The sequence below is a fragment of the Emys orbicularis genome, chromosome 1, assembly GCF_028017835.1.
Source record: "Emys orbicularis isolate rEmyOrb1 chromosome 1, rEmyOrb1.hap1, whole genome shotgun sequence".
NCBI lineage: Eukaryota > Metazoa > Chordata > Testudines > Emydidae > Emys > Emys orbicularis.
Window position 1 is genome coordinate 261,369,132 of NC_088683.1, and position 23,157 is coordinate 261,392,288.

At 42.1% G+C, this 23,157-nt stretch overlaps 1 protein-coding gene across 1 annotated transcript; it reads right to left on the reverse strand.

The window, feature by feature from the left end:
• Positions 1-8,294: 8,294 nt before the first annotated feature.
• On the reverse strand, positions 8,295-20,737 carry TNFSF13B (TNF superfamily member 13b). The gene is made up of 6 exons (XM_065418395.1): positions 20,333-20,737; positions 20,124-20,229; positions 10,473-10,529; positions 10,059-10,171; positions 9,816-9,966; positions 8,295-8,646 (listed from the first exon to the last, which is right to left on the reverse strand). The coding sequence occupies exons 1-6, from the start codon at positions 20,648-20,650 to the stop codon at positions 8,534-8,536; spliced, it is 858 nt and encodes a 285-aa protein (XP_065274467.1). The 5' UTR covers positions 20,651-20,737; the 3' UTR covers positions 8,295-8,533.
• Positions 20,738-23,157: the final 2,420 nt, after the last annotated feature.

Below are 23,157 nucleotides of genomic sequence, written 5' to 3' on the forward strand. Positions count from 1 at the left end.
TAAGTAAAATAACCTCGCTTCTCCTACTTAAGATTCCCCTGTTTATCCATCAAGGATGGCATTAGCTTTTTTGGCCAGTGTCACACTGGGAACACATGTTCAGCTGATTATCCCCTGCCCCTGTGACTGGACGGGTAAACCCCACATCAGTAATGGAGAGTTTAAAGAGCTGCTGTGGGCAAGGCTGGCCCCACCTTCTGATCCTGTCAGTCATGTAAGGGGTAGTATAAGGGCTTAAAAGCAGGAAGTTCCCCCGAGTTGCTGGGCAGCTCTGGGAGAGAGCAGATGGTCGCTCTGCAGCTCCCAAAGGAGACTCCTGGAAGCCTTGAGGGCATCTGGCCTCAGGAAGGCTACCAGCCTCCAGCCCCGTGGCTGCAAGAACACAATGACTCTGGTATTCTGCTAGGTAGGATAGGTTCAGCAAGCCCCAAGGTGAGCCATTAGGATCGGTCCCACTAACCTGTACCCCTTTTGGGATTAGGGAATCTGGGACCACACTAAAGGGACTGGGAGTCAAGAGCCCCACCCCCTTCAAACACAAGCAGACTATTTAACTCAGTTTGTACCAGAGACACCTACTTATGCAGATGAGGAGGCCTTAAGGATTTTTCCTTGTCCATACAGTAGGAAGCAACCGTCAGCTGCTTGAGAACTGTGGCACTCCGCCCTTGCCAAGTCTTCTTCAGAGTCACTGCTTCCTAAGAGAGAGTCCCCATCCTGAATGAATGGCCTACATTCTTTGTTCCTAGATGTATACATTTACAGTTAGCTGTATTAAAACACAAATTATTTGGTTGCACCCTGCTTACCAAATGATCTAGATTGCTCTGTATCAGCGACCTGTCTGCTTCATTATTTACCTCTCCCCCAGTTTTTGTGTCATTGGCAAACTTCATCAGTGATGATTTTGTTTTCTTCCAGGTCATTGATAAAAATGTTATCTAGCATAGGGCCAAGAACCAATCCCTGCAGGACCCCATTAGAAACACACCCCTTTGATGATGATGATTCCCTATTTACAATTACATTTTGAGACATCAGTTAGCCAGTTTTAAACCCATTTAACATGGGCCATGTTATAATTTTAACCTCATTCTAGTTTTTTAATCAAAATGTCATGAGGCACCAAGTCAGATGAGGGTAGCACAAAGTAACAAGGCGATGATGCTGGTCAGCATGACAGGCAGGGGTCACAGCCCACCTAGGGATGCCATTTTTCCAGTCCATTTTTCGACCGGAATCTCTGATTAAAAAAGGACCATGACGGCTCTGGTTAGCACCACTGACCGGGCTGTTAAAAGTCGGGTTGGTGGGGCTGGCAGGCTGCCTACCTGCCTCCGCGCGGCTCCCCGAAAGTGGTGACTTGTCCCTCGGCTCCTAGGCAGAGACGTGGCCAGGGGGGGCTCTGCACGCTGCCCCCACCCTGAGCTCCAGCTCTGCAGCTCCCATTGGCGAGGAACCATAGCCAATGGGAGCTGGGGGGTGGTGCCTGTGGGTGGAGGCAGTACACAGAGCCCCCTGGCCGTGCCTCCGCCTAGGAGCTGAGGGACATGTCACAGCTTCTGGGGAGCCCCCCGAGGTAAGCCCCACCCGGAGCCCACACCCCTCACAACCTCCCGCAACTCAACCACCAGACCTGAGCCCCCTCCCGCACCCAAACTCCCTCCTGGAGCTCGCACCCCCTCCCACACCCCAACCCAGAGCCCCCTCCTGTACCCAAACTCCCTACCAGAGCCTGCACCCCATATCCCCTCCTGAGCTCTCTCCTGAACCCAAACTGTCTCCCAGAGCCTGCACCCTGCACCCCCTCCTGAGCCCCCTTTCGCACCCAAACTCCCTCCCGGAGCCCGCATCCCAACCCCCTGCCTCAGCCCAGAGCCGTCTCCCACTCCGAACCCTTCAGCTTCACCCTCCAGCCCGGAGCCCCCTCCTGCACCCCAACCTCCTGCCTCAGCTCAGTGAAAATGAGCTAGTGAGTGGGGGTTGGGACAGGACTGGACTGCGAGCAATAGAGGGAGGGGTGATGGAGTGAGTGGGAGGGCAGGGCCGCAGGGCAGTGGCTGGGCCTAAGGGAAGGGGTAGGGCAGGGGGCAGAGCAAGGGAGTTCGGTTTTGTGCAATTAGAAAGTTGGCAACCCTAAGGACACAGGCTGCTTTTATTCAGGTCTGGGAGCATGGAGGAAAGGCTGAAGTTCTGCAGCATTTAAGCAGGCCACTAGTTTACTCAGGCCCTTGAGTGCACAGTGCAAAGATAAGCAGTTCTGCTCATCTTAGACTTCTTTCCCTAAGTTACTATTTAATGAAAAAATAAAACAGACTAATTATACAAGCCAATTTCTGTCTCTTGCCTAAAAAGGGGGTGGAAAAATCATCCTCTGTTAGAAAACAAAGACTAGACAGTTTAGGGAGCCTTCCAGTTCCTAGGCACAAGAGTATTTCTTAATAGGCTTCCTTATCCTGGGTATTCCAGAAATGTGAATTTCCTTGTTGTGTTGACTTCCAGTGCAGTCAGAGAGGCACTCACCTATCCATTCAAATCAAGGTTGTATTGTGCAATGGTTGGTATGCAAAAGAGCAGCCATGGGTTTGACGTGTGACACAGCTGCCCTCTAGTGGCCATGTGGCATGTGTACTGTACAGTTAAAACCACCACATTGGGTAGTTCACCAAGAAGCCCATAACTATGACCTGTGATGTGGTTCCCAAGATAAATAAGGTAGATGAGCTAATGTAACTACAGTTCTGTTTAAAAATCTCTCTCTCTCTCCCTCTCTCTCCCCTATCCTTTCACTTATGTGAAAATTGGTGGAGACGGGGTAAAGGAGGCAAATGGAAACATGACCATGGAGGAAGCCAGCTGGAGAGAAGCTTGGAAAGAACAGAGACAGGATAAGTCTGAGACAGGTGGTGAAACAACAGAAACATAAATGGAGGCTGCATGATTAAAATCACAGTACCGAAGAGCAACTAAATGGGACTGGCAGTGCAGCCGGAACAGTCAGCTGGCAATGACAGTCATACCTGACAATCGTACCTGACAGTGAGCCACTGCAGATTGGTGTGAGAACAGCAGGTGATGGCAGAGAGTGATGGATTCAAATGATGTTTTCAAGGTGGTGATAGAAATGTGAAGAGATGCTGATGAATTGGTGCTGGGGACAAGGGGCCAACAGGGTCCTGCATACGCCCCCCCCCCACCCTGCTTCTGTTGACCACTGCTGCTCTTCTTCTAGGGTTAGGATTCGAGGGAAAATGTCCTGCTAGTGCTTCATCTGATGGGAGAGGAAGTGGGCAGGGTGTAGTCACACTCTTGTTGGGGAGCAGGAGAGAACAGGTTGGTATTCTTCTCACCATTTTACAGATGAGCAACTTGGAAACATAAATAAGTTGACTTGCCCAATATCACAGGGTAAGTCTATAGCAGAGCTGGAAAATGAACCCAGAACTCCTGGCTCCCAGTCCTTAGTTCTAACTAGGTAATTACCTCAAATATCAGTGAGTTCCACTGAATCCAAGTACCATCCGAATGCTGTGTGGTACACATGCCTGGTTTACATCTTTCTAGTACCCGCAGGTGATGGTCATGCCCTTCTCAAGCTGTTTCTTGCCCAAGTTATAAATACTTTGCTCTTTTATTCTCTCTTTATAAGTCAGTCCCTTCAGCTCCCAAATCCTATTTGCTGCTCTTCTCTGAAATTGTGCCAGTTTGTCTACATTTTTCTGGTACTGATGTGCACAGAAAGGAATGCACTATCCTAGGTACAGTCTCATCAGACCCAGAAAGAGCAGCTCTCACCTATCTTCTAGGTTAGAGATGTGAAGAATCTGAATACAAAGCCCCAAATCATGTGGGGTTTTTTTTTTTTTTTTTGCATATTTTACCACAAACTTGTTTCTAATTCTTGTAGACTCTGTAGGTCTATTGGTATTAATGCTTACCCTGCATTGCAGCTTCTTCCTCTCTAAGATGTACGAGTTTGCATTGTTTCCAAAGTCAAACCTCAGTTTATTTCCTGTCCACATTTCTAACTTCTCTACAAGTATGTCTACACTGCAGCTGGCCTGTGCCAGCTGACTTGAGCTCCTGGAGCTCAGGGTAAGGGACTGTTTAATTGCCATGTAGAAGTTCAGGCTCAGCCTGCTAGGGGGGAGGGACCCAGAGCTCAGGCTGCAGCCCAAGCCGGAACATCTACATGGCAATCAAACTGCCCCTTAGCCTGAGCTGCATGAGTACCACAGGTTTTTAATTGTAGATTTTTAATTGCAGTGTAGCCATAACCTATCTCAGCCATAACATTCTCAATGACAGCAAAATCTTTTTATTGGCTTATTAGCATTATTGTGGTGTGAAAAATGTTTCTTTGGAGTCTGGACCTTGACTATACCTTGACCAAGAAATCTGGACCTCGACAAAAAATAATTGACCACCCATGGGCTACATTCTCCATTAATATGCTAACTTCTCACCCAGATATGGAATTAAAATATTTAATAAGACCTAATCTAGTTGTATCCCAGAAGGCACCTGCTGCCATACTCCCTGTGGGTGAGAAGTATCCAGCAGCATAGCGGCTATCTAAGACCCCTGCAGCTGTATAATTGCTATGGTTCCACTACACATGGTGAGGGCAGCTGCAAACTGAGTACATGGGAACGCTGAATTTTCTGGATATAGCCCTGAATGGAGCAGGGAGACAGCCCAAGGGGGGATAAAACTATAGCAACTGGGTCTGCAGTTGTACAGACCCAGTGGCCACAAAGCCCTGTTTATGGAGTTGCAGCCTCTCTTTCAGAGCAGGAACTAGAATAGGGGCTGTGGACCTGATGTGCTAGAAAGAGACTCCAGCCCCTCCATATTTTTCTGCACAAAATGTATTTTCTCAACCTTTGTGCAAGTTTGGGGGTGAATTTCACCCTAATGCATTTGATTTTCATCCCGCTGGGCCAAATGTAATTTATAGTAATGGAATTGTGATATACATTTAGGACTATCCCCTACCCTCAGTCCAATGGCAGGTTTGTACAAAGATCAAGAGTAGAGTATGGCTTTCAGTAGTAATACAACTTTTAATTAGTATTTATACATGACTTTATTGACACATTCACCAACACTCAGTGGAAGAATAGTCTACTCTTTAGACCACCACTTTCCTCTTTTTAATTCAACCTCCTTTTACTGTTACTATCCTTCTATCATTTCTTTCCCTGCAGCTATTCCTCATTCCTCTCCACTCTGTGGGCTTCATGCCCTCATGAATGAGGCAGTGCTGCCATTAGAAGAGTTATCATTAAGAGTTAGAGTTAGCTTCCCTCCAAATTGGACTAACTTAGAGATGGAGGAGCTCACACCTTTCAGAGATTGGTTCAGGCTGCTGTCAAGCACAGGAAATCAATCACTATCAGTTCCCAGCCTGTTCGTATCTGGGAGGTTTTCTTCACAACAACAAAGCTTAGAAACTTACTTCTTGTTATTAAATGAAAGCTGAGATTCTGTAGAATCTGACCATAGCATGCAGTCCATGGAAATATACCAAATGGACCAGGTATTTGACACCAGAGCATGAAAATGTTAAGCATGATATATAGTCACAATGTGATATAGCAAGTGTGTAAAGGAACAATGAGTGGCATCAGATTGACACTCAAATGGGTCATCTGCAAAGTTGGAACATTTAGATCCATCACAGTCATCTGCCACTTGAGCTAATGCAGTAAAAGATAGCAGGAGGTTGTCATCTTCTATGTGGACCAGCACTAGATGGCAATGATACACACACTTTGCTAGAGCATTGTGGCGCTGACAGTTAGCCAGCTCAAAGAAGTATTAGGTGTACTAATTCACTTGTGCCTGGTTACCAAAGAGATGTTAAATGGGCTAGTAGACATAGGCCCATTCACTTGTGCTGATAGGAATCAAGAGAATGTCAAGAGGCATTATAATGGGATCAAGCCAATTCACCTGTCTGTTAGACTAGTTCAAATAAATGTTAGTGCTATTGTGTACATATCTGTAACTTGATTTGCATTATATGTATACCCTATGCTTAATTAATCCTAGATAAGAGGTTTGTGTCAGTAGTAAGATGAGAATTTGCTTGATGTGTAAACTTCCTGAAAGCTAGTGAATGTTATCTGTATTGTTTTCACTTATCTATCCCTATTAGAATGTAATGGCAGACAACTGCATATGTATATCTCACTGGATTACTTGTGTATGCATAGGAAGTAAAAATGTTAATTTCAAAACAAGTGGTCCTTGATGTGGTGACCTGAGGTGAAAAACTCAAAATGCACTCTTCATCAAAGGGAGAGCCTATGCTGTGAGTACAAGCATTTGCTTGGCTGCTTTTCCGCTCTAAAAGTGTGCCCTTGGACTGATCTATTTGGATGCTGTCAGGGGGCATTCCAGATACAAGACAGAGGTCACCAAAGACATTTTGGGAAACCCTGAGAGACTTATGGAAGCTAGCAGACATCACTGCTATCATTTTGGACTTACAAACTTTGACTCACCTGTTATGTATTGTGACAAAGTTCCTCCTCTATCTTGGTGGGTCCTGCGCTTATTGGCGGATTTTCTTGCCTCAGAGATTCACCATGTGGGTTGAGGAACAGCCCAGAGACCTTCCACTCTGGAAGAACCCAAAGTCCCGGTCAATTGGGAGGTTTGGGGGGAACCCGGGCCCGCCCTCTACTCCAGGTTCCAGCCCAGGGCCCTGTGGACTGCAGCTGTCTATAGTGCCTCCTGTAACAACTGCATGACAGCTACAACTCCCTGGGCTACTTCCCTATGGCCTCCTTCCAACCCCTTCCTTATTCTCACCACAGGACCTTCCTCCTGGTGTCTGATAACGCTTGTGCTCCTCAGTCCTCCAGCAGCACACCCTCTCACTCTCAGCTCCTTACACCTCTTGCTCCCAGCTCCTCACACTCACACCACAAACTGAAGTGAGCTCCTTTTAAAACCCAGGTGCCCTGATTAGCCTGCCTTGATTCTAGCAGCTTCTTCTTAATTAGCTCCAGGTGTCCTAATTAGCCTGCCTGCCTTAACTGGTTCTAGCAGGTTCCTGATTACTCTAGTGCAGCCCCTTCTCTGGTCACTCAGGGAACAGAAAACTACTCATCCACTGACCAGTATATTTGCCCTCTACCAGACTCCTGTACCCCACTGGTCTGGGTCTGTCACAGTATATTACCTGCTTTAACCTCTCAATATCTTTCATTTCTTAGCTAATCAATCTTTAGTTTAGTTTACTAAAGAAATTGGCTTCAGCATTGTCTTTGGTGAGATCTGAAGTATACCCTGACCTCGGGTAAGTGGCTGGCCCTTTGTGGCTGGGAGTAACCGAAAGCGTGACAATTTTTGGTTTTAATAACCTTTCATCATTAAGTGCAGTTTGTCTGGGTGGTAATATAGGCTGGAATGTCTAAGGCGACTGGCTGTGGCTCCATGGTAAGCTAGTACAGTGATCGAGGAGCACACATTTGTTGCTGGTTTGGTGAAATCTAATTATAGAATATACCACCAGTTTGGATGTGTCTGCCCTGTTTTTTGACAGTCTGACCTGAGATTCTGTGACCAGGGTTTCATAGACAGCAGAGGAATGGTGAAATTCAGGTACCTTGGGTTCTATTTGGGGGTCTGGAGGAAAGACAATTCTGCCCGTTTTCCCTCACGCTTAATTCCATTTCCACTATCCCTGCTCCCCTCCAGGCTGTCTCTGTCCTATCTTTTTCCCCCCACTTGTCATCCTGACCTAGTCCCATTTTCTTCTTCTAAGCAGTCCTAGTATCCACTCAGGCTTCTTATCCCAGTCCCAGTCTCCTTCCTCAGCAAGTCCTAGTCTCACCCCCTCTGGACTTCCTATCCCAATCCCATGTCCTTCCCCCCAACCCCTATTTCCTCATCTGATTTCAGTTTCCTCCAAAAGTTCACAGTCAATGCTAAAAATTGGGCTGACAATTGTCGTACATTTTTCAGTTTAATCTTTGCCCGCAGATTATTTACCAATTTCTCATATACTGTACATTAATATGTATGTTGAGGGTTCTACTCTTTGGTGATTCTCTCTTATTCTTTACTGCTTTAACAATAAAACATTTGTGAAATTTAATATGAATCTGAGCAGTGTTTACATTGACTTGTTTATGTTACTTCAGTACCTCCTGGATCATGATTTACTAATCAAAATGGTGCTCATTACATTTGAGATATTTGGGGTCAAACTCTGCAGTATCAAGGCCCTTAGTAATGCCTCATGGACAAGAAGTTGTTTCAAAGACATGTCTGTATAGCCATTGGTATTTTTATTCCTCTATTGCCTAAAATAACCTATATTTCTGGTAATTCACATGACAGTCACATCAGAACTATGTCTGCTGGGTTTCCTGTTTTGGGCTGGCTCATCAAACCGAAGAAAGGGGGTTAAAAAAAAAAGACTGAATTGGCCGCTTAACTGTATCTCCATTTTTTTTCAATTACATAAAAACAAAAAAAGAGAACAGAGATAAGCATGATGCAAAACTATAGAGTATCACAGGAGTCGAACTGCACCAAAAAAAGTGCCATCTCCATCCAATGATATTTTGGCCCTTCTCCGTGGTATTGTAAGTTGAAGTTCATCCCCTTCTTCTAATTTTGCAATGCCTGGAAAAGAATTTGGAATATCTTTAAATAGGTATTTTACATATGGTAGCATTCTAATAGATTGCATTCAGAGAGTGTATTTTATATTACCTAAACATACGTTATTTGCAATAAAAAATTTATCATTAGGCCCATCTTGCAATCTTTACTCAGGCAAAGGTCACATTTAAATTCACCTATGATTTTGACCTTACATTTGAATATCATTACCTAATGATTACATTCTGTTCTTAAAGAACTACTGCCACACTTCAGCAAAGTTACCATAAGCATAATAAATTGCCTTGTATTTCTTGTCCTCTAATTGGTGATTACGACGATATTATATACAAAGAATTTTTCCTTTCTAATTAGCTCCCTGCTACATGCATCATTTGGCGATGGCACAATCTGGTGTCCGTGTCTAAGAACAGCTTTTATTGTGGTGAGTTGTGATGCCATATACGATGAACTCTGGCATCAATGAATATATCAGGCACTTGGGTACAAGGTAAATACACAGAAGAAAACATTCATAGAGAGAGCTTGCTAAACAACAATGATGGGAAAAGAAGTCTAGAGAAGTAAAGGCAATTAGAAGAGGTTTGGTAAAATATAGTCTGACGGGTTGCAACAATGGTTCTTTAAAACTTGCACAAGGGTTAGTAGAACACACATGTTTACTGCAGACTGCTGGAACTCTGCTAATATAAAAGTATTATTTTTGTATTGGTGTGCATATCTTTATTTACTTGCATGCAATGTTTCTGATGGGACTGTCAAACACACACTGCATTGGCCTAACTCTGTTTGCACTTAAGTCAATGATGAGACTCCAGTCATCTTTATTAGGAGCAGAGAGTTAGGCTGATACTGACTGCTTCATCCTCAAGATGCTTAAATCCATATTTGATTGACTAAAGCAGAACACAGATGTCTAAAATGGCTATTGTAGTATCTACAGTAAATACAGATTTGGGCATCTAAGTATGAAAATTCGACTCTCTATGGAATTTCAATCATAAGAAAAATAGATGTTAATTGAGCACACACCAAAGTATGCCATACTTTTACTGGCAAGGTAATTTCTGAATCCATTACATTTTCACTATATGTAATCATGTATCACCACAAATTATATTTGGCACAGCTTTACTATAAATAAGAAGGGTAAAAACTCAGATATTTACCAGCGGTATAGCAAGAATTATTAGGATAAGAATGAGGCATGTTTTGGATACAACGAAATAATGTCACCAAACTGAGATCATCACCAAATACATGAGCCTTTTTCCTTTGTATTAGATGTCCCATAGCAAATGTTGTATCTGTATATAAAACCTGAAGAATAAAAAAGAAACAAACTTCAGACATACACTGTGAAGCTGTTAAGCACCCTAAGTCCAATATTAAAGTGAAATGAATATTCCTACCTGACCATATATGAAAAAGTAACCTGCTTCTTTGACCAATATTTTATTTCCTTGCTCTTCCAGAGCTGTTCCTCTTTTAAAGCTAAGAAGCCATGGAACAATGCTTGAGTCATCTAAAAGAGAGAGAGAGAGAGAGAGAGAGAGAATGAGAATAATTTCTGGTAAGAAAAAAATCAAAATTAGTTCCTTCTAGTTTCCTTTGGTCAAAAATCAGCAATGCTGACCTCTTGAACAATAGCAAAGTTTAGAGAGGGGGATTTTCCAATTTAAATCGGGAGGAGATTTGCAAGACTTATCCAGATCCAAAATTTTCATTATTTTTTGTAACTGGCATTATATTAATCAGAATACTGCTTGTTAGTTAGCCTGGAGCTTGAGTAGAAAAATATGTGAATATGTGGAAGGCACTGTTACCTTTTTGTTGGATGTTACTTTTGCTATCAGCAATCAATTGCAGACAGGCCTGTAGCACTAAAAAGAAAAAAAGATTCCTTTTGTAATTAAAGAAAACAAATGAGAGGAAGTAATTAAGAGAATGGTTTAAGATCTTGGGAGGGTAAAAAAGTGACAAAGCATACTCATGAGGGAAACACTCTTATTCTCACTATGTGAAAGCAGGATCTCCCATTTCTTCTTGTGGCAGATACTTGCCAGATGTGCAGAACAGCCACCAGATTTTCACATTAAAGGGTCCTGGAGAAATTCAGAGATCATGCAGCCAACCTTGAATACTATGATAAAACACTGGTCTTTCATCTCGGTTTCTTGTATACTTTAACAATGCAGTGTTAAGTCAAATGAGTTAGATGCTATTGGCTCCATTACTTTGGTTACATCTCTAACTGAAACCCCACCAGACAATTCTCAGTTGTGATGGATGTTAGGCTTTCAAAAGATTTTTTTTTTTGTAGTATTTGCAGGAGCTTTTTAGTTTCACATAATATTAAAAAAAAAATGCCAAGAGTGAATACGAATTCATTTCATATTACATTCCTAATAAGACTTCCCCATGTTCCAAAACAATAGGCCTTTAGTGAAATTGCCTAATCTAGAAAGTGCTGATACAATGTTTGTAAGAGAAATTGTTGCATTTACAGCTATAAAAAACTTTTAGTACTTGCCAAAACTCATCCATTGCTTTAAAGCTTTGATATTGCATGCATTGGATAGAAATACAGGATACAAATTTAGTTATAGAAAAATAAGAAATATTGTGGTATTTTAAAGTGTTGGATCGCAGCTAAATACAATTTAAGGCACTTTAAAAAAATCTGCCACAGATAAGTGCCAGGAATCATAATAAAGAAGACTATAAAGTTGCATTCACTAAGCACAGATCTCAGTTAAGCCTTATGTTTTACTGTTACTTCAAAGGATGAAAGTGTTAAATAAAAAATGTCTACAGTACTGTCCAGAAAGTGGATGAATGTGCTAATCTAGTAATTTATCAGAAACGAAGAGAAGAAAATCCTAATTTGTTGAATCTCACTTCCTGAAGCAGATAAACTCTGTGGGCAAATTCTGCCACCCTTACTCAGACTGCTCCACTTTTGCATATGTAACTCTCTTTTAAAAGAACGAGAAGAGATCTGGTGTCAGATGTGTGGTCCTGCTTCTCTCACTGCTATTTCTGGTGATTTTTATAGCATTGCTTTTTTACTAAAATACACTGGGCCAGACACTCAGCTGGCATGAATCAGCCTAACACCATTGACTTCAATTAAACTATGCTTATTTGCACCTGCTGAAGATTTGGCCTTGTATTTTTATTACTACCACGTCACAAAACTACTCATCATTCCAGGACACTGCTCTTTAATTATTAAAGCAGTAATATCCTAAAGGTCTGATAACATCTGAGAAACTTTTTCATAACAAATACAAGTACCACGTCTATTATCACACATAACTTATTCCTAATTGTAACCTAAAGAAAACCATCTGTTTGTCTAATCTTTTTGTGCATCTATATTCCTTGGAATATAAACCTTTACTTTTTATAAGGCGGGGACAAAAGATGATGTAGTTTTGTTCACTGGTGCTAGAGCAAATGCTAACTGACAAATTAAACCTCTTATTTAAAACCACAAATTAAACCACACCAGTGTCCAAGAAACCAAAGTCTAGTTCAGAACTACCAACAGCAACAGCTTTTTAAAAAATTGTTCAAAATTCAGGAGCAACAGGCCCCGATCCAGCAAAATACTTTGCTTTGTTATCTTCAATGGGACTATTCACATGTTTAAGTACTTTGCTGAATCAGGACCATAGGGAGTAACATTACTGCTTGTTAAATAGGAAATAAGGAAGAAAACAATTTTCTCTGGGGAATCAGTATGGTTCCTCAGCAACACATGAGTTCTGATAGTCAATTTATTTCAAGAAGTAACGATGACTTACTCAGACTACAACGCCAAACACATACACACACAAATACGGAATTAACAAATAGTAAGTTAATAATAATAGATTGGAATGAATAAAAAAACCCCCTTATCTGAACACCCTAAACTCTGTGTAAATTCAGATCTGAGTTCTAACTTTGTGGGCTAAGTCCTTCCCTAATAATAAATGATTAATATAATAATAATTAATAATGTCACAATGTGTATAAAATTGTTTAAGATCATCTAAAAACATATTATAACAACTGAAGAAAACAGATTACAACATCATGATGACAGTATACATTGCATCTGGAGTATTCAAAACTTGCATAATCTCTTGGGACCTCATACAGAAAAGAACTGCTCTTCTTGTAAGACAAACTTTTTTCTAACTTGTATACCTCCAGGGGAAAAAAAATATATAGAAACCAAGTTTCAGAATGTAATGTCTCTTCCCTGAGCTAAACGGATACTTCTGAAGTTAGAGACTTCAGGTGCATTAACAAACCACAGACAGAACTTAAAGGGATGTGGCCTATCTGAGCAACGCATGCTTATTTTCCAAAACACTAGGAAGGACTGTCCTGTGAGTCTAGTGAAGCTGTTGCTCTAGCAACGTTTCTTACACATGAGACTGCAGACTGCGCTTATGTATACATCTATGCATGATCAGAGACTTCGTATCAATATTATCATATCCCCTCCCATGCTGGTTTTATAAAATCTTTATTTGCATAGTTACCCATGTCCTAATAAGTTGGGACCTAACCTTCCAGTATATTAATTCTTGAAGAAATTTTCAAATGTGGGTGCCTAAAGTTAAGTACATACGTATGGATTATGGTGCTAATTAAAAGTGGCCTGAGGTGCCAAACACTAACAATTCCCATTGATGCCAAATAGAGTCGGCAGAGTTCAGTAACTTTGAAAAAAACAAACTACTTATGTAGGTGCCTAAACATGGCTTTAGGCACACAATTTAGGCATGCCTTAGGGTACGCCCGAGTTTGAACACATTGGCATTAGCCCCGTAAGTATCTTTAGAGAGACGCTTGCTAAAAGGATTTCCACACATCCCTTCTTTCTTTCATGGCCCTCATATATTCTCCGTGGACTTTCTGGAACATGCTTGAGTACTGTATTATTCTACATGAAGTGGGATTTTGTTTGTTTCTATCCCATTTTTCTTCTAGGGGCTGCTTGCTTTATTTTTCATCCATAGACGGGAATGATGAAATATCCCTATATGATTCAATTGTGCATTTTTAAAACTGGTTAATCTGACACTCAGTACTATAAATACTTCAGATACATAAACTAGTAAAGACAGCCTAATCCCAGTGTAAGGGCAGGTTAGCCGTATTTAGGGGATGTGACTCAGATCTAACATATATCCCCAAAATATTTGTTGCAGTATATTGATCTTAATAGATTGACAATTACTGTGTTATGTTCCACATAATAAGTGATTTGCTATGTAATTCACCCCAAATATTTTATGTACATATTAATTGCACATAATGGAATTTATTTGTCTTTTAAAAGGGAGAGTTTACTTTTGTGTAACTATTTTTGAGTGCCCAATATTTCACATAATATGCATAGTATTGATTCATCCAGGCAGCAAATTGGATCTTTCATGCTAAACTGCATGTCCTGGATTAAATCTCTTCATGCCATGTGGTCAAGGAGTGGTTGCTTCCTCTTTGACTTACATTGCTGTCAGCAGAAACAAAAAAACAAAAACAAAAATCATTTTTTTTCTTTTCCAGACCAGAAGTAGAACTTGAGAACTGCACCCACCTTTCCATAACATTTGCAAAAATACTGGGTATCCTCATGACTTGCTGGGGGCATTATGCTAGTCACCCTTTTTTCCCCCTTGGGGGATGGCAGGCAAAGATTGGCCAAGGCAGGGTGGGTTTTTTCATCTTCCCCACAACAGGTCTGGAAACCAGTGGGGAAGGGCATGAGGGTTAGGTTATAATTAGGGCTCCGTGTCTGTCCTGGAGGTTGCGGAAGTCATGAATTCCGTGACTTCCCTTGACCTCCATGACTTCTGCAGCGGTCAGTGTGGCTGGCCCCAGCTGCCCCAGGGACAGACACACCTGCTGCTGCTGGAGTGGTTCTGCAGCCAGCCACACCAGCTGCTGCTGAAGCTGCCCCAGAGCCAGCCGCTGCTCCCTGGCTGCGGTCCTGGGGGCGGCTGGAGCAGGGGTGGGAATGGGGTGACCCCCAGCAGCTGGTGCCACTGGACCCGGGTCATCCCCCCACCCCCAAGACCAGCGGCCCCACAGCTAAGATTTAGTCAGGGGTATTTATAGTACAAGTCATGGACAGGTCACAGGTCATGACTTTTTGTTTATTGCCCATGACCTGTCCATGACTTGTATTAAAAATACCCATGACTAAATTGTAGCCTTAGTTATAACATCACAACTTAGCATACAAGACTCTTAGCAGATGTCCAGTGCAGGGTCTCGTTATAGAAGGGATACGATTGTCAAACACCATGGATTGAAAAAGCACTGGAAAAAGGCATTCCTAAAGAGACCTGAGAAAGTGGGGTTAGGGCTCCTGTGTATGGTAGAGTGGGGAGCCAACCCCCTCGTTTCATAGCTCCCTTTTACCTCCTACAAGCAAAGGGTGGCAAGGTCCCAGCTATGGGATGGCTGGGACCAGGATGAGGATTACGTGGAAATGATTAAGCAATGATGACCACCTGAATTTATTGCCAAGTACACCCAAATATTTTATGAGAATACAGTTGTGGCCTAATTAAATCATATCCATTGCCACCTCTCTCTCTTCTGGCAAGCCTGGAATAGCTAGAGGAAACAGACAAAAGGTGATAGCTATAACAAGCTAACATTGAAGTTTGCACGCTGTTAATTATTTAGCCTGGACATGGGCATCTGCCGAAGAGGATCTTGACAGTTGCGGGTGTGAATTTGCTGGCTTGTATGCCAGATTAGGCTATTGCACTGATGTTTGAACAATGTGGAAATTTTCTGTGGCTAAATGGAGCCCAAGCCTTTTATTAGGGAAATTGGAGCAGGTGCTTTGTGACTTCTCAGTACACCACAGTAAATATTTGCTGTTAATTCATGGAATAACCACAAAAAAACTTTACCAAAGCTTAAACTGACAAAGGGCTTAATTTTAATATCCCTTATTTTCTTCTGGCATCAAAGTTATTCTGGAGTCGCACTGGTGGAAATTAGATCAGAATCAGGCCCACACAGTACTTGTGAATGAAACTTTGGCACACACAGGGACTAATAATTTGGCTCAGATAACCAAAAACCACCTTCTTGTTCCTGGACATCACGGTGCATGGATCTCTGGCATAAAACATGTTGGCACAAAATGAACAAATGTAACCATAGTGTTTAATATGGGGCTAGTTTCAGTTGTGCTGAAGACCCTATATTTTCCCCTGTCAGAAAGAAAGATACTCATTGCTCTTGAAAAAAAAAAAAAAAAAAAAAGTCCTGTCATAAATGGTTTGATGATTTCTCTGCCTGGGTGTTAATTATATGCACTCCTGGCAATAGTCTATTAACTCCCACTCAGTGCAGCAAGAGTTCTGACTTTGAGTGATAAGCATACCGCTATATTAGGAATGTTGATCAAAACCACCTCTTTTCCATCTACTTGGGCTTTAACTTTCAAGGGTACATATTGTACTAGCACTGCTGATTATATATTATAAAAATATAATAGTGTCCTCCAAAATAAACTTTAAAAAGACCATAATTGTGATGTGTTCATTTGTGTTTCACTCTTCATAGTAATCAAAACCCTACTGTGTGGTCATTTTTACATGCAGAACTCCCAGCAAATGAAAAGAAGAGTATTAAGCAGGAGTTCTATGCAGGCAACAGCTGCTGGATTGGGTATATGGGATGAATGATGGTACATATAAAAGAAAACTAATGCCTGAAATATATATTAACATTAATAAAAAAAAAGTTTGAATAAAATATTTAACATTATCAAAACTAGCTTCTTCATATTTAATTAACTTAAAATACTGTCTTTACCTACTGCCTAATGAAGAGAGATGTCAACAATAATATTTGAGATGACATTTTCTATTAACTTTTTATTAAACCAATGAAATTATCAGTGAACTATGGTCAATGATCTCATAAGAGTTAAAGTAAAATGTGAGACTATCAGAAACTAATATATTCATAAAAATACTTTACCGATAAGTTGCTCTCTAAGGCCTTGAATTAGCAAAGCACTTAAGCACACGCTTAACTTTAAGCTCATGACTTCAAAATGAATGAAACAGAATACGTAGGATCATTCAGCGCCTAGAAGGATTGGGGTGGCACCAAAATGTGTGAGGACTTGAAGACTGAATCTGCAGTGACAACCATTTCCATGACTAAATGTGAGAGGATTCAGCACCATGAACACCACCATCCTTCCTGGTTACTTCGGCCCCTCTGCTGTAAGACTATCTGCATAGTTCACAAACTATGGTGTTTGTGAACCTCACTGGGCCAGAAAGTTTGATCCAGGGACATACAGTTTCTTAGTGAACACTGGAAAGCTGATGTCACTGCAACATTGTATGCAAGAGAGAAGAGGGACAATCCTATTATGAAGATCTCTCTCTCATTTTGGCATCTGCCTCATTTTGACATGTCTCTCTAAAAGTTATTTGTTTTAAAGAAGTTCCTGCTGGAGACTATGCAGACCTTTGGGACTGAAAAAAATGGACATAGTGACGTTCCTGTGAGCCACAAAGAGACTTTAATATACAAGGTTTTCAACTCACTTCACCAGTACTCTGTAACCTAAATTGTGGGGCCTCATTAGTGACACTTTTGTAGCGATAACTGACTTAGTATAATTTTTCTTTTAAGTCCATTTTCACTTTGTGATTCTTTCTATTTTCTATACTATGACAATCAAAAGTTGTCTTTATTTAAGCTAACAGAAACCGGATGTGAAGACTGGTAAATTGGAGATACTTGTTGGTAGACACCTTGAAGAGAATAAATCTGAATTTTGACTTCAGAGGAGGCTGAGTAAGTAAGAGTAGGATAATACAATTGCTCTCTCCAAATAACATTTGAAGAGGGACTGATAAAAGCCACCAGAGACCTGTGGCTGAGAAAGCCAAATAAGCTTGCAACGTGCTAAATCCAATTACATTTATCAAAGCTGGTATCTAACCCCAGTAGGTGTTTTTGCTTGTATTTAAGTGTTAGGCATAGAAGAATACTAAAAGTTTAAGCAAAACCAAGGATGTTAGCTCAGTGGCTCTGGTGAAATGCCATAAGAAGTCGATGGGGCTGCACAAAGAGCACTAAGTTTTCTCAAACTGCAGATTTTTTCTGCATAACATCTCTAAGACAGCCTTTCCTAGCCATCCACACTGCGAAAATTCATCTCATCTTGTGTCTTGATTACTTGACAAATGCAATCTTGCCCTGCTCATATCCGTTCACAATGCTGCTGCAAAGATCATTTTTCTAGCCTGTTGCTTTGACCAAGTCTCTCCACTGATGCCTTTTCTCTATCGCGTCAAACATAAGTGACTTGACTTCATTTTAAAGGCCCTTCACAGCCTACCTCCACTCTACCCTTATTTTGCATTTGTTATCAAGATATCAACTCCCACCTCTGATCAGCCAGAAATGCCAACCTCCAAGCTCAAGCACCTTCATGCTTTTCTCCCACACTGCCCCTCACGCTTGGGAGATTCTCCCCATAAACATCCACAAAGAGACCTCAATATCCTCCACATTTTTCCTAAAACTTTCCTTTGTGATGATGCCTACCAAGAACTTGACAAGGGTTAGGCTGCTGGTGTGCTAAGAACACTGCCTATCATGCTGACCAATACGGTCTCATTATTTCCTTGTGCTCCCTATCAGTCTGTCTCCATCTATTGTCTCGTGTCTTATACTTAGATTGTAAGATCTTTGGGGCAGGGACTGTCCTTTTGTTCTGTACAGCGCCTAGCACAGTGGGATCCTGGTCTATGACTGGGGCTCCTAGGGACCATGGTAATACAAAGAAAAAATAATGATCGTTTGATTCTGTACTGTATTGAGAGTTTTATTAAACTAAGGGCCTGATCCAAAGTCTATTGAGTCAACTGTAATAACCCCATTGAATTCAATAGGCTTTGGATTAGGTCCTCAGTGAATACGGTATTTTCTTTTTGGGTACTCAGGGGAAAGTAAGTGACTATACAGTAACTTGGGCTTTAGCCTACTAAGTGAAGTTTCAGTTAAATAAACATCTCACTTTACTTAAAACGTGTCTTTGGCTGATAGTTTAAAGTCTGATTTAGGGTTGATGTACACACAAATTGCTGATTTAACTAAATCAATTACTGAATTAAACTAAATCAACATCCAGTCAAACTAATTTAAGAGAGTGACCACATGAGGACTGCCCTGATTTTTATCAATTTACAAACCCCCTTTAGTTAAATCAGTGTAATATGAGGAGGTAAACTGGGTCTTTATTATAATAAAAAGTACATTGACTCTTTGGGAACTATAGGGACAACTTTAGCGCTCTTCATGCACTTATATGCCTATTAAATTTTATGGGTCATGAGTAAGGCTGTGAGTTTATCACGGAGGTCACAGATTCCGTGACTTTCCGTGACCTCTGATTTCTGCAGCAGCTGGTGCTGGTTCAGGGGATGCCCGAGCCGGGCAGCCCCTGGGCCAGCAGCAGCAGTTTGGGTGTGTGGGAATGGGCTCAGAGCTAGGGGCAGGAGATTGGGGAGTGGGGGAAGAGCTAATCTCAGGATGGGGGGCTCCCACTGGCATGGCCTTGCAGCTAGGTGGCGGCGGAGGGGCTGGGGGAGACTGCACCGTGTGCTGCCTGCGCCTGCAGGCCCCGTCCCCACAGCTCCCCTTGGCTGCGGTTCTCGGCCAATGGGAGCTGCGACAGCTGGCGCTTGTGCCCCTCCACCACCTAGGAGCTGCAGAGATGTGGAGCCAGGTAGGAAGCCCCTGCCAGCCCTGCCAAACCTCCCCTCGCTTCTCCCCCCCTCCCGAACACAAGCGGGAATCCCAGGCCACGCACTGCGGCCCAGCCATCCTCCCCCAGCACCTACGGCACCCCCCGGACTTCCCCCCTTTTTTAAAGAGAAACATTTTGAGCAAGAGTGACTAATCTGTTGGATTCTTTTTGTTCTGCCTCTTGACAGGTACAAATTAGCTGTTCTCTGTGAAAACTTAAGACTTCCCCAAACAAAGCTATGAAGCTGTCCCGCCACTTCTCTCTTTCATGAGGAAACTGGTAAGTATTACCAGAAAAGTGACTTTATTATGATTTAAAAAGAAAAAAAATCTGAACTCAGAGTTGTGTGAATTTACTGCTCTGGTTTGGTTCACTAGAGAGAGATGTTTGAGTGATGAGAAGCAGGTTGGGATCCATATCCAAAAACTTGCCAGAAGGGGATCAAAAACTGGGCAGGGGATCAATATTCCATTTGGGCTGTTATGTTTAGAGTTAACACCATTCATTCTACAACAACAGTGTAAAGCAAGGGGGGACATTGTGCTGCTGTTTCTTCCAGTTGAGAACGTGAGTCAAGCTCTGCTGTTTTCCTCACCTCCCAACCCCATCCCCTGTCTCTCCAGTATCTATACATCTTCCTCCAAGCAGTTCAACCCGTCTTGTCACTTACTTATTTCTTCTGTGGGCAGAGCAGACCTTCTCCCTCTGCTTCTGCCTGCATTCCAGCCTCTCTCTTCATCACCTTCACCTGCCTCAGAATCAGGCAGCCTGATTTCCTGACAATGACAGACAAGGTTAGAGCAGGGAAAGCAGCTCCAAATACTCATCCCCTCCTCATCCTAGCAACAAGAGCAGGTCTCAGAGGGCACTGTAACTCACCTGCCTGGCAGCAGCTGCTGATAACTGCAAGGAAGAAGAGGATACAGTACCCTCTTTACTCTCATCCTGGGACTGGGGTAGCGGAGCTCTTGCCTGGACTCTGTAGATCAGCTCGCTGCGGAGAGTTGCTAGTTCTGCTTTAAGTGTGAGAACGTGGTAAAGACACACTGCTGCAAGAGAAGAGGACAGGAGCATTGCAAGCCACAGGAATGTGACCGAGAGGAGTCCTTTCCTGCCCAAACCAGCACCAGGGAGAGCAGGAGGAGAGGAGAAGATACCCTTCTGTTGGATGACGTGCACACAGTCCACGGATTTCATCTCTGCTCTTTCCTTACTAAAGGCAGAGGGAACATTCAGCTCTGTCTCCTTCTGGGGTGTAATCCATTTTGCCAGTTGCTGGCTGAAACTAAGGGCAGTCAAAATATCTGACCAAAACGCCCAGATCACTTCCTGTCATATGGAGCTGTTGATACAAACATTAAGTTTAATGTACAGGGTAAGTGTCTAAGATGCAGGCTCCCTTAGCTTTCTTCTTACTGCTCTGCATCTTGGCAAATTATTATTCTCTCTTCAGCTGCTTGCTCAATCTACCTTCCTCATTTCACTTTCAGCTATTTACTCTTTATGGCAACTTGCCCATTACCATCTCCTGTTATCTTTGTACCCAGACAAGATTAAAACATCGGATACTATTTGTATCCTGAATCTTCGGAAATAGTGCAGAAGAGATGTAAGACTCCCTGCCAAAGTACTGTATCCTGTCGCAACCTAACACATAATGCGGTCTCTAAAAATAGAAATATACAGTCGTTCTCAAGAAAACGGAATGTATGTCAGTGCATGGACTGACAGAATTTCTATCATTAACCTGTATCCTAAACACAGAAAAAAGTTTCCCCAAGTACAGGTAGCAGAGTACAGGGAGCAGCGTATTTCATTTCTTTGACTGTGTGAAGTTGCAGGCTCAAGGGAGGGCCAGATGTTCCCCCAGAATTTGAGAACAACTTTTAATTACAATTTGTTTAATAAATTTGCTGATTCTGCTGCAGAGTTCAAGCATTTGGATGTGGGATTAACCAAGGATTGATACAAAGGGGATGGTAGAAAGGAAGTGTATGGAGAATTCCAAAAAGAGGAAGAACTTGTTCCACCATGCATGCACTTTAGAAGGCAAAGATAATTCATGGAATTTAAACCTGTCTGCTTAATTTTACTTTGTAAACCTCTGTGCTTGGCTTTGGGCTCATCTCTTCCTATGGTCCTATTAATCCCTGCATCCCTCTGAACTTTTTGACAGAATCCTAAAACGGGGTGAGGGGAATCTAACTACAGCAGAACCTCAGAGTTACGAACTCCAGAATTACAAACTGACCAGTCAACCACACACCTCATTTGGAACCAGAAGTATATAACTGGGCATTAGCAGAGCTTCCCCTTCACCCCCGCCCCCCAAAAAGCAAATACAGTACAGTACTGTATTAAACAAACTACTAAAGCATAAAGGGAAAGCAGCATTTTTCTTCTGCATAATAAAGTTTCAAAGCTGTATTAAGTCAATGTTCAGTTGTAAACTTTTGAAAAAAAATCCATAACATTGTGTTCAGAGTTACGAATATTTCAGAATTATGAACAACCTCCATTCCTGAGGTGAGGTAACGGAAGTTCTATTGTAATTTACACTCTTGCCATCCCTTGCTTAATTCAGCTAGAACAGAATGTTGTAGTACATCCCTTTAAGCAACACAGACGACCATGAAAATGTCAGACGTGTCCACCACACTCTGCATTGACTTCCCATAAAAGCTAAGTTCAAGGCCTCAGTCCTCATCTTCAAAGCACACAACAGTCTGGGCCCATGACATCTAAGAGATCATCTGATGCTCCAGGATGAGGACTGTGGTAAACAGGAATAATGGAACTTTTTACTACAAGGGTAAAACTCGTCTGTGTAAGAAACAGGATCTTGGGGATGGTCTCAGACTGTGGAATGAACTCTTTCAGGAATAAAGGACCATCATAAACCTCACACCTTCTCACTCTAAGTGCAATGTATACTTTTTCAACCTTGCCTTTTCTAACAAATATGTAACAGCATATACCACAAGCACTACACTGCACACACAAATTCTCCCCCTGGGGAGAGAATGAGAAAGAACCACACATGAAAGATGTCATCCATCTCACTTACTGTATTACTGGAAGGTGCTCAGATATTATGGTGATTAGGGCAGTTTGAGAACCTATGTAGAACAGAATCCCATGATCTCCCCTCCAATGAAATTCAGGGTAATTTTAGTTGCTATATATTTTATGGGTTGTGTACTTTAATGATTATATATTATCTGAGAAGTGTATTTATTTGGCACATAAACAGGAATTATAATTTGTATTACATAGTATCTAGAGGCCTCAGTTGTGTAGGGTCCCATTGTTCTAGCTACTGCATGTACATATAAGAGACAGTCCCTGCTTTGAAGTGTTTGCAATCTAAATAAACAGGACAGCCACAGGGAGGACAATGGAAGAGTAGTAAGTAGTAACCCAAGATTAAAAAAAAAAAAAAAAAAAAAAAAAAATGATCAAAGAGCTCTCTGAATTACTAATGTTTATTGTTAACAAATTTGCAAAACACAGAGGAAATTCCAGAGGACTGGAAAAAAAGGTAATGTGCCAATATTTTAAAAAGGTAAATGGGATAACCTGTGAAACTTTAGGCCAAGGGTCGGCAACGTTTGGCACGCAGCTCGCCAGGGTAAGCACCCTGGCGGGCCGGGCCAGTTTATTTACCTACTGACGCGGCAGGTTCGGCTGATTGCGGCCCCCAC